The sequence below is a fragment of the Triturus cristatus genome, chromosome 5_2 (genome assembly GCF_964204655.1).
Source record: "Triturus cristatus chromosome 5_2, aTriCri1.1, whole genome shotgun sequence".
Taxonomy (NCBI): domain Eukaryota; kingdom Metazoa; phylum Chordata; class Amphibia; order Caudata; family Salamandridae; genus Triturus; species Triturus cristatus.
This window is the reverse complement of record NC_140588.1, coordinates 42,945,807-42,962,091: the sequence shown is the minus strand read 5'-3', so window position 1 is coordinate 42,962,091 and position 16,285 is coordinate 42,945,807. Positions and strand designations below refer to the sequence as shown.

Here is a 16,285-nt window from a genome sequence, read left to right as displayed (position 1 = left end):
TAACGTTTCAGTTGGTTCACTCTGGGGGAAGGGAAGAGAAATGTAAGCCGGGGGTGACAAATACAAACAAAAGCACACATCAAAGGTTAAATAAATTCATATCAATTTATAAATCAAATAACAGTGAATTATAATGCCACAGTACAAAAAGTGTGAAGGCGCAGTGCAGAATTGGTGAAACTCAGTTATTAAAAAGACATGAAAAAAAAGGAATAGGAAGAATTCAGAAACAAATCATGAAATAATTTCTTAACAACTGGAAACTATTTCCAGATATATGTGATGGGTATTGAAATACATGATGAAGTCCATATTAAGGCACTAAATTGATGTTTCAACACCTATGGTTTAATTCATTAGGGCTAATTGTCAAAAGACATTTGGGGAAAAGCAACCTAAAAAGAAAAGAAAAGAACAAAGAAAGAAAAAGCTAGTCACTGTGAAAATTATGTTATTGTAAAAAGTATGTTTGTAAAGTATTTTTTATGCAAAAGATGTTTTTAGAAAAGTATGTTATCACATGCTACCATATTTTCACCACGCTACTCAAATCACAGCATGAACGGACTTTGCACAATCTTGACAAGATTTTCCAAGACTACCAGATCGGAATAAACATATGCTCAGCATCCCTCAACCTAGAGATCATCGGTGCTTTGGAGCTCCCTCCCACTCCACCTAAGATTTGAAAAAGAGCTTCTAAAGGTTGAAAGAGGGATGCAGGAACACCTGCTGTTTTTCAGCTCTCATCTGGTACCTTCCTAAGGGTCCAACGGATTCTGTGCTACTCCCACCTACCCACCAACCTGATGTAGTGGGTGAAAGATGAGGAGCTGATAAGTTAAGTGTGCTGCACAAACCTACGTAAATAAATGAACAATCAATAAAATGCAATGTCTAGTTAGAAAACACATCTCAATAACCTCTGCATCTCATTCTGTTAGAGTTTCTACCTCATGACCTTCCAATTGTGGATCCTTCTGAAATTTAAATGTGTTTAAAGCACCAGAAAACAAGCCTTTATTAATTTGATACCTTCCACCCTCACCACGACAGAACGACAATTATCAAAGACAAACACATTGATCTTTTCTCATAAACCAGCACAAAAACACTACCAAAATTATGATTTGAGTAAAAACAACAATTCAAGTGTTTTATGATGCAGCATAATTGATTCCTGAAAAAATGATGAGCTAAATACTCAAATGGTTAATTTCCACTTCCTTCTGACAGACTGCCATTTCAAATTCCCCAAAATCATAAATGTTTCCATGTGCTAAATATCCTCAAGTTAATGTGCTGAAACAACTTCCAACTGCTGAGCAAATCTAACTTTTTTAATGAGGCCACACTAAATAAAAAAACATGTCATGTCTCTAGCGCACATAAAAATGTTAGTAGGTGTAAACAGGAAGCTATGCTGCTTTGCAGTGCCTTCTACTTTCCCACTTCAGGATGGGAATCTGAGCCACCCATGGTCCTAAATTCCCCCTCATACCTTTCCCTTAGGTTGACTTTCACGGACAATAGGGTGATTCTGAAAGGAAGGAACGGGGTCAACAATTCTGAATTTCGATGCACACATATTGGGCAACCAGCCCTACAGGCGGACAAATACATATCTGGACATTGCAGTCCCCCAAACCAGCAGAGTGCAAGGCTGAGATATTACTGTCACACCAACATGTCCGTTTCTGTGGATAGTTAGGTGTTAGTAGACAATAGGACACGGAAACAAATGATCCTTCCATCAGGAAATCAAAGGATATGGGGAGGGCCTGCTGCATATCTACATCATGTACACCATGTCAGGTAAAACGAAATGCCAAGATGAAGGGGTCGGCTCTCTATATAAAGGAGGAGTGGCTTATTGGACATAGGATGCCCCAGGATCAACTAACAGAGGAACATTCCCTCTAAAGGCCAATCTTGGACTGGTTCCCAAAGAAAGCAATAGGACAATGACAGAGTTATCCCATATAAGGTAGCCATCCATAACATTCAATGGAGAACAACAGGAGAACAGAACATACCATTGAAAGCCCCTCTTTCTTCTTCCAGACATGTGGGAGCTTTGGGAACCTGACTGGAAATTTGAAAACTATTTTTTTAAAAGCACTAAGAATATTGAATGCCACATTATTTTCCTTCTCTTAACCCTCCTGCCTTTGAAGGGAAAAAGGAAGTACTAGTCACAAATTCTGAAAGCAAAGGGTAAGAGAGTTCAGAAATAACCCCTACAGTAGTGACTATGTGCACAACCCGTATCCAACTCGTGAACAAGCAAGCAGAATATATGACCTCTGACCAAGAATGTAGGTGAAAAATATAAGGCAATATTTCTCAGGTTCTGTTTGAATGATTGCAGAGGAAAGTATTAAATACCATAGCCAAAAACCTAATAAGACTCTGTCGCACTAAGACAACTTACAAGGGGCTAATGACAAAGCTTCATCTCTACAAAATATTTTGGTCCCTGAGAGAAAAGCCTCTGCTGCCTTCTCTAAATGGCTGACATTAGGTCAGCCAATGAGGGGAGTCAACAGTCCCTCACTCATCACAGAGTGGGATAGGTTAAGTGAGCCTTGCTGACCCGACCCTACTCTGTGAAGAGGTGTCACTGATTGACACTTGGCCTTGGGCACTTCAGTGCCCAGGTCCAAGGCAATCAGTGATTCTCCCCTTTATCACAGGTGGGAGGGCCTTGAGGCACTTGTGCCAGGCTGAGGTGGTCACGCCCACAGGGCTGTGCAAAACCTGGCAAAGTTCAGTTCAGGCAGCTAGGAGCCTACACATTTAGTGGAAGTACAACACCTAGCTGTCTGCAATGAACAAGAAGAGTGTCTATCAGGGTGACCTTTGATCAGTCTGCCAGACACTCCTCTTCTCCAGAAAATGGTGAGGGGCATGGCCCCTAGCTCATATGGACGAGCCACAGTTGTTATATTGACAACTTTGGAAGTTGAATCTGTCAGTGGTTTGTGGAATGAGATGTCTTCTCGAAGTGGATCTTGGGGACACGGTTTTAACCAGTTGAATATCTATGAGCTGTGGCCCACATGTCCTATTGGTAACCAATGCACCTTGCATATTTTGGGATTACTTAGCGTTCAGAAAAGAATGGTCACAGATAGCGTGGAATTGCACCACGGACTGACTGATCTTAACCATTAATACATTTAAAAGACTAGCAGACACCATATCAATCAAAATTACCATGGTATATAGTGCACTCCAAAACATCAGTACAAATAACACTGTACAAAACATGATTGGCAGAGGTAAATGCGGAGATTCATTAAAGTAAGGAGTTTCTGACAGAGCAAAAAATCATGAAACAACAGAAAGACATCAAACGCTTTAGCAGAGAAAAAGCATTTTCCTACACTAAAGAAGACTATCAAGAGGAAGCACAATCTATATCCTCAGGTGAGATATCTGTCTAGGACTAGAAGCATAAGAACTTCAGTGAGAGTTCTGGTTCAGAAGGTTGGAGTAGAAATTACAATTGGAGGGGACCACCTAGGCATCAGAACTTTCCAAGGAGACCTTTTCCTTTTCGACAAAAAACAATGTGGCAACCACAGTTTCATCCTTCCAGCCTTGGATGACACCCTGTCTTTTTTGGGAAGAGGGCATGCAGGGGCAGAGGCAGAACGAAAGGAAGAGGAAGACATGTTCAGTGGGACAAACAAGAACCACAAATAAAGACAGGGAGCCAAGGGAAAGAGTTGCACAAAACAACTTAATTGTAAACCTGTCCAACAGATCCCTTGCAGAGATGAAAGCAATGGCCCTCAATAAAGGCTTGGGTTTTGTACTTACACCCTGAGAAGATCCCTTTAGACTGAACTGTGAACTGACACAGTTCTTCCAAAAGATCAGACTACAAGCATTTTATCAGGATAAGACCATCGCACAAACATCACCTGATTCAGGATTGAGAAATCCATCACAATTTACCCCTCCTACATATACCACCCCATGAGAGATCCTCACTTTAAAAAAGCAGTCATGAAAAACGTCCAGAGGGTACAACCTAAATTATAATTTCAGAACCTCACTAGAGAAGAGAAAGGAGCCCTTAAGACTTTGGCCAATGATGAATCAATAACCATCAAACCAGTGGACAAGGAGCCACTGTTGCCCTCTCCTCTGTGGATTATAGACAAGAACGCCTGAGATTGTTGAGTGACAACAAAAGAGCTATACTCAACCCCAACAATCCTTTCCAATATGGCATACAGCTGTGGTGGAGCTTTTTGACGATATTCTGATCATTTGGAAAGGGAACTCAGCTGAAGTACTGGATTTTAGTAATAGGGTCTCTAGTTGGCAGTGGTTTGCACCATGTCCAAGTAGGGACACTCACTCTAGTCAGGGTAAGGGAGTCACACAGCGAAGATAACCCCTGCTCATAACCTTGGTAACTTGGCATATGCAGTCAAGCTTATCTCAGAGGCAATGTGAAAAGCATTTGTACATACACACACAGTAGTAACAAAGTAAAAAACACTAATAAAGGAGTTCACATCAGTTTAGAAAAATATTCAATATTTAACCAAATAAAAGACCAAAATGACAAAAATCAAACATATCCAAGTCAAAATATCACTTTTCAAAGTTTGAGCAAATTTTGTCCATAGAAACCAATGGATGTATTTGCTCTAGCACACAGTACCTTAGATGCATCAAAAATCAAAGACAGTACGAGGTGCATAGGAGGTGAGGTTTCGGAAAAATAAAGCAATGCGTCGGTTCCTTACTCCACAGAGGAGGTGATGCATTGGTTCCTTACTACTAGGGGAGGTGATGCATTATTTCCTTACTGCTAGGCAGGAGAGGTGATGCCTCGGTCCCATACAGAAAGGGGAGGTGATGCGTCGGTTCCTTACTGGAAGGGGAGGTGATGTGTCAGTTTCCGCCATGCAGACGCGGTTCATTACTGTGGTGTTGATAAAGTCTCGGCGTCGAGGGACGATGCATCAAAAATCCAGACACGCTGCATTGTTGCAACAGCTGTGATGCAGACACTTTGTCGATTTTACAGCCGCAAGCAGGAACTTCGTTGATTCTTCAGCCGCAAGCAGGTGCTGCGTTGGAGTCAGAATGGGTGCCATGGACATCAGTGACTCGGTGCTCAAAACTCATGCTGCATTGATTTTTCTGAAGCTCTGCGATGGCAAGCTGGGGCCAGCACAACAAAGCAACAGGCAGAGTGGCAGTCCGTACTACAGCATCCAGCTTTTCTACCTGGCAGAATGTCCTCAGTCCAAAGTGTTCTGATTTTGGGGTGTCAGAGGTCCAATACTTATACCCCTTTCTGACTCTGGTAAACTTCAAAGGAAAGTCTTTGTAGTGCACAAGACACTGCCTTTCACTGACCTTTCTCCAGACACACTACATGGGGGATGGAGATGACTTTGTGTGAGGACAGGCACACCCTATTTTCGTGTCAGTGACAACTCCTCCCACCACTGTAGCTCAGGTAGACCCATCAGCCTGGTGACAGCCCATCAGGATATGCAGGCACACCTCAGCTCCCTAAGTGTGATTGTCTAGAGTGAATGCACAAGGGCCCAACAGTAAGCCAACTCAGGTGTGTATTCTACAGACAGACAGAGGCACAGAATGGCTAAATAAGAAAATGCACACTTTCTAAAAGTGGCATTTTAAAACCCACTATTTAGAAAACAACTTCACCAAAAGATGTGTTATTAAATTGTGAGTTCAGATACCCGAAACTCAAAATCTCCATATGCTCCCAATGGGAAATTACACTTAAAAGATATTTGAAGGCAATCCCTATGTTACCCCTATGGAAGAGCTAGTGCTTACAATAGTGAAAAAGGAAATTAGCAGTATTTCATTATTACGACATGTAAAACACACCAGTCCATGTCCTACCTTTTAAATACACTGCATACTGTCCATTGGGCTGCTTTGGGCCTACTTTAGGGGTGACATACATGTAGTAAAATGGAAGGTTTGGGCCTGGCAAATGGGTGCAATTGGCAGGTCGAAATGGCAGTCTGAAACTGCACTCTCAGACACTGCAGTGGCAGGTCTGAGACAGGTTTGCATGGCTACTCAGGTGGCTGGCACAATCAGTGCTGCATGCCCACTAGTAGTACTTAATTTACTGTCCCTGGGCACCCCTACAACACCTATAAATTGAATGATAACCATTGGAGACAGTTAGTTGAGAACAAGTACATTCTATGAGTCAATGGACCGGAAGAGTCTCCTCCTCTTCGATAGTCATCACCTGCAAGCCTTAAGAACAAACCTCCTTTTTGGCTAATTCTGAAGAATCAGACGAAATTGTGATGACATATCCACATTTGAAACACAACCAGATGACATGACTAATAAATTACGCAACTGAAATTATCCAGAAAAGATCAGAAGACACTACACGAAAGAGGGCCCTTAATAACTATAGAGAAGCCCCATTCTAGCAACTCAAACCAGTGATGACTGACTTAAACTCACGTGTGACAACATTTACTCCTTTTTCCAACATTATCAAAAGAATCATCAACAATCATAGGCCTATATTGGTTAGCGGTGGATTGGAGATTGAGAGGACTTTGTTTGCCTTCAAATGAACCTGCAACCTCCGGGACATTTTAGCCCATGCAAGACTGAGAAGAACTACACCCTCTGACAGTATCACAAAAAGTTGGGGTCTCCCGCCCATCACTGGACACTGCCCAAGCGAACAGTGTAATTAATGTCAGCCCTCTGATGGAAATCACAAGGGAAGTGGACTTGGGATCAGAAGGAAGGTGGAAATTGCTGAAACGTACAAACTGTAAAACAACATACTGAATTTACCACACACAATGCCCATGTGGCTTACGCTACATAGGGATGACCACAAGACCTTTTAATATCTGAATCAAAGCACATAGGAGCAACATTAGAAGTCTGCACAGTACAACTAAAATAAGTACCCATTACATTACAGCTAAACACTCCCCTGACGATTAGCAGTGTGTGATTATAGAGACACTTCCTACCGGGGACACAACCAACAGAAAATTAATTCAGAAAGAACAACGTTGAATGTTCCGCCTTAAAACAAACATGGTTGGTCTTAACGATTAAATCCCATGGGCAGAAATTTCAAGATCATGATAGTGTTTTTTTATGACATCACACTCTAGATTCTGAGATATAAAATACGAGGAAGATTGACATGTTACATCATGACACAGTTTTTGAGACCTCTATGTTGTCTATTCTCACTAGGGGACACAACCTCCCCTCCTCTATTTCACAAATCCTCCTCACAGATGGTGATATAGCCTTTATGAATTAACCCAACTGACACATCTCACAGTGATTTTTCAATGTCCCTTTATACAGTTAGAGGATCTGAACTTTACACCTTCGTCTTAGAGCATCCACTGATTCCAGTGATTTTCCCCTTCACAGTTGAATGTTGGTCAGTACTTCTTTGTGGAACATTCACCATTCCCGCAGGCATACTTTGAAAGAGCATTGCCCATCAAGTAGTTAGGTAATACTCCTCTGCATTTGGTGATTTTTTTTGTCTTTTTATTTTACAACTCTCTGCTGACAGTTTCACTGAGCCGAATAAGAATAAATATATACATATTGACGGACTACACATAAATGTATTACAATTTTTGGTTAATCACACAACCATCTCTTACATTTTTACATATTTTCAAAAATGTTGTTCTTCTGGATCCATGATAATAGTATCATCTTGAAGATAGTGCCAGATGTGGTTGCGAACTCAATGCATGTGCTTTAAGAATTTTTCAGAATTACAAGTGCAACTTTGCTCCTTAGTCTGTCTACTTGTGGAAAAATTTCCATCCGATTCCAGTGTTGCCTAGCAACATGCTGTGAGCGACGTATGCCTGCCCCTACCTTTGACCTTTGGATGGTGCGTATAATTGAGTGGTCCCCCGCCCTGCTGTGTACTTCTGGGGTCGTGGACGAGGGGTATGTGAATTAGTTGACATCCCACCTTCATAGAGTAAGTGTCCTTTACCGGTAGTCATGTCGACCATACACATGCAGGCGAGATCATTTTCTATTAACAATTGCTCTCATTGTCAGAAATCCTGAAACTGTCAGGAGTATTTTTAGTAACAATTTTTATTAACGATTGCTCTGAAATCCTGAGAATGGTTTGTCCATGTACTCCAAGGGGCTGATTCTTTAATAGAGGAGGTCAAACTTGATTTGAGGTCTATGGGCAGAGTAAAGGTGCAAGGCAGGTTTTCTGTTCAAATCTTTTGTTCTCTTACTGAGCAAAAACAAAGTAAATGAAGTGTCTTTCATTCTGAAATTGTTTAACTATTAGAGCCTTAATGAACATATTGGCCCTGATGAAGCGACCGTGATGTCATGAAACATACGTTGTCCAGCTTTAGTTCAGTACAAGAATAAGAGATTTAAACAGAAATACTGGCTTGAACATTACTCTGTCCTTAAACCTCAAACCAGGTCTGATTTTATATTTGAGTTTTGCGGGGGCAAGGGAGAATGCCCCGCTCACTTTGAGATTGTGTTTGTCTGATTACAAGAGCCTCCATGTCCACCTGTCACAAGTAGTCCTTAATAGAGGAGGGTAAGGTTTAGGCATTGTTCCTTACCGCACTGACAAGGTTATTCTTTTGTTACACAGTTTGCTTCCACGATATCTTAGAGCATGTTTGATGCATGTGTGTCATTCATATTTCTCCATTACAGAATTGTGTTGTCACCCGGCACAGATTGAGCAGGTTTTGATGCATTCTGAATTACCACATCAAGTGCTTGACAGATATTTGATTAACTGTTATGTTTGCCATTTGCGACTGGGTCACTAGTACTTGAACTACAACCTACACATAGAGAGTGTAAATTTGCAATATATAAAATCTGTTTTGTTGTTCTATACAGAGGTGGGGATCCCTGTCTTCACACCATTAGAGCAGGATCTCAATCCCTAGAGATTCTATAGGTCCTGATGAAATGCAATAGATCCTTAGGGACAGAAGAGGCAGAAAACATGTCGACCAGGAATCCCATTTAAGTTAATTCTACATGTATCTTGTACAAAAGAATTGCTACTTATCAGAAGAGTCTAGCAACATTATTTCCTGAGGTTTCTCACTTTATGCTTTTTAACCTTGACATAGATCTTATATCCCCAATTAAAAAGACAGTGACGCATGTATAGTCAATTTTAATACACCCTAACATCCACATTTTCTAATTTAATTACTTGTGCTCACCAATACACCCAGACCTCTTGGCGAATAATAGGATCTTTGGCAAAGTGGGGCCCGTTGGGCATTGCCCCACCAGCCCAGCGAGAAGCAAGGCCCAGTGATAAAGCATGGCACATTCAGGTGAGTGTGGGCTTGTGCTCCTATGAGCAGATGCTCCTAGTGACTGATTGGGTTCTTGGTATTTAATATATTGCCTTGAACCAACATTGAAACAGTATACTCTATTGATTTTTTATAAACCTGTCGAGCCATTGTACAGAAAAATCCAGTCAGGTATTCTGGATATCTAAAAAGAATATGTAGGAGGTCAATGTATATATAACGAATTTCAGTGGAGGGTATCTATCAGTCATTCTGAAAACCCAACTATATTTTACTATTTGGTGGCTCGACGAGCCCGCAAAAAACAATGTCCAGGATTCGAACTATGCCCTTGGCACTCAGCCATGTGCCTTGTGAGCCTGGGCAAATAAATCATTCTTCCTTTGACTGAAAATGTAAATAATGTAATATAAAAATTTTTAATTCTGTATTTTTAAAATTTATTAATATGTGGAAAGTGAACATGTACCAAATGAATCACCCAATGTGGTGTCTAGTTCTCTCCCAATTAAATGCCCCTATTCTCATTAAATCCTGGTTTCTGTAATTATAACTAAACCAGTCCCGACATTCAATACTGTTCTATGCACTGTATTTCATGTCTGAGATGCTTCTGATTAGGGCTGGGCTCGTTGTGCTAAGGAAATGAAATTTCATTGAGATTTTCAGAATGACCTACAAACATGCAAATGTTCTCTATTTAAATTAATTAATATTCAAATTGGCCTAGCACATATTCATTGTGAATATTCTGAAAACCTAATAGGATTCTACTGTTTGTCGGCTCAACAAACCTATTCCTACGGTCAGCGAGTGGAAAGAACACATGGACTGGTGTATGTTCAGAGAGAAAACGGTGTACGTGGCGAGAGGCAAGCCTGGCAAGTGGATTAAGGTGTGGGGTCCCTGGAACTCCTATCGCGGAGGTATATGTGCCCCGCCTCAGACGCGTGAGATAGATGCCGCGCTGTCTCCCTAGCCCGCGCATTCCTGTATGCTCCTGCAACATGCAAGTTTGGTTTCTTCGGCCTTGCCCCCCTCCCCCTCTGTTTACCCGGGATGGTTTACTCCCTCGACACGAGGGGCACATGCTACTGCTATTAAATTCCTTTGCCTTGTGTGTTTGTTGTTTTTCGTTTCTTAAAAATATGAAACCTTCGTTTGTTCATGGACTGCGACTGCGGCCGACTGCGAGGATTTACTCTTCAGTGACCCCTTTTCATGGCTTCATCGACGTGAATGTTCAGCTGTACCTAGGGTCACACTGCATTTTAGCGGCCGGCCTATTGGTTGTAGGCCCATACTTGTATTTCTCTGAAATTGTAATAAAGGTTTTTCAAAAAAAAAAAAAAAAACCTATTCCTATTCCTTAAACAATGAAAATATTCTCTGGATGTTTTTTTTCTTTTTCCCTATATCTGTACTGGGGAGGCCATTCCGTTGTGTAGAGAAAATCCTACAGTTTGATAGTTGCCCGTGATCAACAATATAAAGTCTACATGGGTACTACGTAATGGACTGTGGGTTTGATGGAACTAGCCATATTCACCCCTCCACATCACCATTATCCATGCACTGTGTAATTGTGCATGTTATTTAACTGGTGTGGGGCATGACCAAAAGGAGGTAGTCCCTATGCCCCACTATTCCACTTTATTGGGTGCATCAACTATAACCAAGTGTAACATCAAGAAATCCATAATGTCTGTAAATGGCACATCTGAATTCCATTGGAAAAAGTACCTCTTGCATTTCATCAAGCGTGTGGCAACAAGTTAACAACAGGTACACACACAACATATGCTTTCTGTCTGATGATCAGTTTTCAACATACATGCTCTGTTGCTTAGTTGCATTTTGGATGGTATGTAGCAGAAACTTCACTGTGAGGCTTCCTTGGCCTGAATAAACTGCATTATTTGTTCCTTTCTGCCAGAAGTGGTCATTCTTCAGAACTTTCTGAAAAGCTCTATAATTGTAGATCTTCCTCAGTGGATTGGGCCACGCATTCTGCAACCCAGCGGCCATTGTTAAAAGAAGATTATGTAGCCAGACGACAGTGTGAGATTTATACCCATCAGCCTACAAAAGCCAAGCAGGACCCCTATTGGTGGCACGAGAAGCAAAACGGTCAGGTCTACCTATGGCTCTGTGCATCAGAGAAAGATTAATTCCAAGATGAAAGAGTTATCAAACCCTAGTCCATTTTGCAACATTTCTTCTACATTCTGGTAGGTTGGCAATTTATTTTGAGTCAATATACGTAACTAATCTTTAATTTGTAATTTCAAAAAACATCACTCAAGAAATGTCTGCTCCATGTCTTCCTGAGTTGTCAGACATTGCATGTATGAACATTGTTTTGATGTTAATTGGATTTTAATTCAAATGTTCAAAAAGTATATCACGCTGGGACTCAACGTTTTGCAGGAAGTGAGAAATGAGTAGGGGAGCAGAGTTGGTGGCTCTGCTGGGTGACTATGGTTTTAGACGTCGAAGTTCCGATCAGTCACAGTCATGAACATTCTCAGAAAATTCAAACATTGCAAAGATAAAAGATATATGGCAAATTCCTAATTTCCTTTTCAATCTGTTTGGAACCGAACAAAAAATGGAAATACATTTCTGATTAATGCAAGTGCTCTGTCAGTTTCGCATTCTGTGTATTCTTGAATACTAAAGAACATTTAAGTAACTATATAGTTTAACATTGCTTACCAGAATAACAGGGACCATGTGTCACCATTATAATATCTCTCTGCTGTTTACAGGCAGCTCTTCGGAGGTAGCATTCATTTTGGTAAGTGTCTCCATTTGATCCACAAACGGGAATGTAATTGGTGTGACACTGAAACAAGGAGATACAGCAGTTAGTTTTCTTGTGTCATCAGTGGACTGTAATATGGTCATTGTACAAAAGCACAGTCTAGCAAGAGAAAGCAAGCTTGCTTGCAAACATTTGAAGAGTGAATTTTTATTTCTAAAGACAGCTTAATATACTTTGGCTCTAATTGACTTGATATTTCTATGCACAATTCCCTTGGTATATCACACATTTAAATCAGATGAGGACAAATGTTCACAAGGCAGCACGTATCATAAAAAGCTTTAATATTCCCATTTATTTTGCATTTGTCAGGACTCAATATGTACCTCTCATTGAGTAGCACAGTTCATCAATAGACATTTTTTTCCAAATTATATTTTAAAGTTCGTAAGGCACGAAACCAAAACTGAAGAATTCTGCCATGCCTGCTGATTGCACAAATCATTCTCCAAATATTTAGCTCATGTGACAAAAGGAGTGATGATCTATTGTGAATTAATGGACATTTTAAGAGAGTAATAGAATAATAGCAGACCCAAATTATTTATTGCACTTCCAAATAGATAATTTAGGAGAAAGACAACATCAGATGGTTGCATTAATATGAAAATTATTAATAGACAGAATGTGAAAAAACCCATTTGCTCTGGTAAATATGCCTATTTGTGATTGTTTTTTGGACCACAAGGTTTTGGATCCCTACAGTAGACTGTGACCTGAAATACAGACATAGTCAGTGTATGGTCTGTTTGCATGAAATGCTCCTGCGTCTTCATTGCAACACTATACTGTGGGATTCGCATGACCTAAACTAGGTGATTTGGTAGGTATTGAAAGTTGTGCACAAAAGCCCTCTGTATAAAAGCATAGGAAAAAGAATAATAATAGATGCAAAGTGTACTAGGCATACACAACTACGCATACGCCAGTTAGTGTATTATGAAACAAACTAGGATATTCCCTTAGTCCATTAAATATGTGTTCCTGACACAGATAACCAAAGTAGGCTATTAGGCACTTTAATGTGCCAACGTTTTTGTTAAATTATTAAATGAGAGTTTAATTAAGTCATGGCTGCTAGTGGCCCACGAGCTAAAAAATATATATTAAATACAGTTTCTGCTCGAACATAAAATTCTGCAAATACATTTTTATTTTCACTTTTTGATGAAACATTATCAGAAATTACGTTAATTTGTGTTGGGCAAACGTGCCAGATGTTGACGTTCAAAGGCTTCACTTGAGGAAAAGCAGGATCAAGGGACAAAGTCATTAAGACGTCTCTGAGAGATGTAAATCACTGTGATTTTATTTCCATAGAAGGGCCATGTCTGGACCACCTTACCTCCAAGGAATGGCAGGGAGGCTGGCTAGCTTAATTCACATGGTGAATATCTTTCTTCCCTTTATCAATGGGAAACTATCGATTCTGTTGAGATTTCATTTTTACTTTAAGACTTTTTGCATTTTTAAGAAGCCTCCCACAATATGGCTTTGCGTACATGCACTCTGTGGAATTTGTGCCAGCCTACAACCACACATCTCAATACTAGTATTACATAATTTCCCTGCCAAAATTGATGTGTCCTGAGAGAGAGTTATTTCGTGTAGGCTAGTTATGGTTTGTCCATTGACATAGGAGGGTCATCCCATAGCTGTTTGATACTTGTTAAAAGAGAAGGAATAGGAATAATATTTGCTCGAAGTCAGTGAATGAAAATACTTGAACTTTAATTTTGTAAGGCTTAAATGACGGCTAAATCAGAACTGTTTACTGACTGTCCACCGAGCTATCAAGGCTGCACTAGGGTAGTTGCTATGTTTTTTTAGCCCTTTTCTGTTCCTGTAAGCTGTGGTTTGGAGACGGTTCTGTGTGTCATAAGGAAGTGTTTAACTATTCTGTCTGCCTATCAAGTTAACTGGAATCTTGAAGTGGACTTTTACCAGCTTTCAGAGGTAAACCGGCATTCAGATGGACTCATTTTCTAGGTTGGTCATCCTGAAGCTTTGTGCCTCATCCCTCCACCGTATTGTACAAGTAGAGATGTCCATTGTACAGCTGAATGGAGATTCTGAAAACATGGTGCAAATGAAGGCCACATTTATCCTTTTCAAAACCTGCAATTAGAACCTCTAAATCTGGATCAGAAGAAACTCAAGGGTGAAGCCATTGGACCTCATGCGATCTGTAAGTAACTTTATTTCGTTGAAAAGGGGCTATGAGATGAACTTTGAGGTACTTTGTTTAGGCACTTTTGGTTTACCTGTAGCCAATGAAGCTTTTGAAGAGACAAATTTTGCTCTTATAAGAACCTTGGCAAAGTTTCTCATTTTAAAACTGTACACAATTATTATTTTTGTTTTTATATTGGATGAAGAACTAAATTGAAAAAGTAAAGATTTTATAAGTTATCCGAGAAATTAATGTATTAATTATAGAGGTTTCGAATGGGAGCAGTTCATGCCTGCTCTTATCTGATACTCCCAAATAACTGTTACACCAATAAGGAGTTAAGGTGCTAGCTCACCAGACCATCATCCTGAAGAGGTCTCATAGGGGTTTCATAGGTCACAATAGCAGTAAGAAATTGAGTTATTAGTTGTGACAGATGCACGCCGTTCACAATTAATAAGTCTACAATGTTCTTATAAGTGGGAATACAACAGGGACGTACCCTGTTGTAGCACTTAACTCTTTCAGGGTATTAAAGCAAAGCAGTCCAAGGTCTACTCATGGAAGGTGGTATGGGCTAGCAATCCCAATTCGTTGGCACACAACAACAGAACTCAATAATTCATGGTCCAATCAGTGCTTTTTATTTTGAAAAGAAAAAGTAAATGTATTACTCACGCAAAAAAATACTATACATTGGTGACAACCGTATATAACATTTCTCCTCCAGTGGGTCCTATAACCCATAATTACAATACCACCCCACCTATACCAGGTGTAACATCATAATAAAAAGGGTGTCCTTACACATAAGACCTACTGGCTTTGTCAGGGTGTCGTTACCACATTAATAAAAAAGCATTGGCAAAGCCAATAGGTTACGCCTATGCAAGATTTATTAGCTTTGTCAATGTTTTTAGGTCTTCCCTGGCATTAGCAGCGCGCATGCGCTGCCCTCGCCATGCGAGGGCTTCATGGAACCAATACGGATTCCGAAGCTTTCAGAGGCGGACTTGAAGCCCCGCCCATCTTTTTAATTTGCTGGCATCATCCCCCATGCTAAACGCTGGCTCACAATTGAAAAGGAAGCTTAATAGTCCCTCCTTGTTATCGCCCTGTCCACTTTTGGCCCCACCCACCGGGATTGGATCTCTCACTTGCGGTGTTACACGGTCTCCTTCATTAGCTGGGACGCACTCTTTCTTTGTCATTGTGAGCGCGGCCCGCCTGGGTCGAGCTTGTTTTACATGTATTGAAGACCAAGCACTAGGCTTTCACGGACGCACTTGTTATTCTTTAACTGCTCTCAGCTTAACAAAGTTAAAATGGCCTGCACTGTTTATCACGTGCACTCCAGGAATGAAAGATGCTTTTAACTAATAGTTTTACATGTACTGAAGACAAAGCGCTAGCGCGCGCTTCAAAACCATTTTAGCGTGTCTGGCTGCAGTCGTGTGCGCACGCACACAATCCTGGCGGTATTCCGCAGCGCCGAGCTGTTGGTGCTAGTTTGTTGATTCTTTTAGGCAAGCCCTTACAGATTATAATAGTGTCATATTAAGTGATTTTATTTGTTGCAATAACTCATGTTGGTGAACATCCACACTTGGAGGTGGTAGCCTAGTGAGCGAACATCCCAAAAAGATAAAATGCTTGACTTAGACGGTCTCTCCTTTATTACTGCTCCCAATGCGAGTCAGTCACTGTAAGCAAAGTTAAAATGGCCTGCACTGTATATCGCGTGCACTCCGGGATTGAAAGATGTGCCAAAATTGTGCCAGTTTTACATGTATTGAAGACAATGGTTTTGCGTCTCCCCAAAATGATGCTCCAAAAATGTCTCAAATATTTTGGATACGAAGTCACTGATATTCTTGTTTAAAAGTGATATTTTCTCTTCCTACGTGTGTGTAATGTTAT

The 16,285-nt window shown here is 40.5% G+C and overlaps 1 protein-coding gene across 1 annotated transcript in view; it reads right to left on the bottom strand.

Moving 5' to 3' along the window:
• TMEFF1 (transmembrane protein with EGF like and two follistatin like domains 1) overlaps positions 1-16,285 on the bottom strand; it is a 668,539-nt gene that overhangs the window by 310,726 nt on the left and 341,528 nt on the right. Inside the window, exon 3 of the mRNA XM_085606812.1 lies at positions 12,084-12,213. Within this exon, the coding sequence (XP_085462938.1) occupies positions 12,084-12,213 (130 nt within the window). The remainder of the gene's footprint in view (positions 1-12,083; positions 12,214-16,285) is intronic.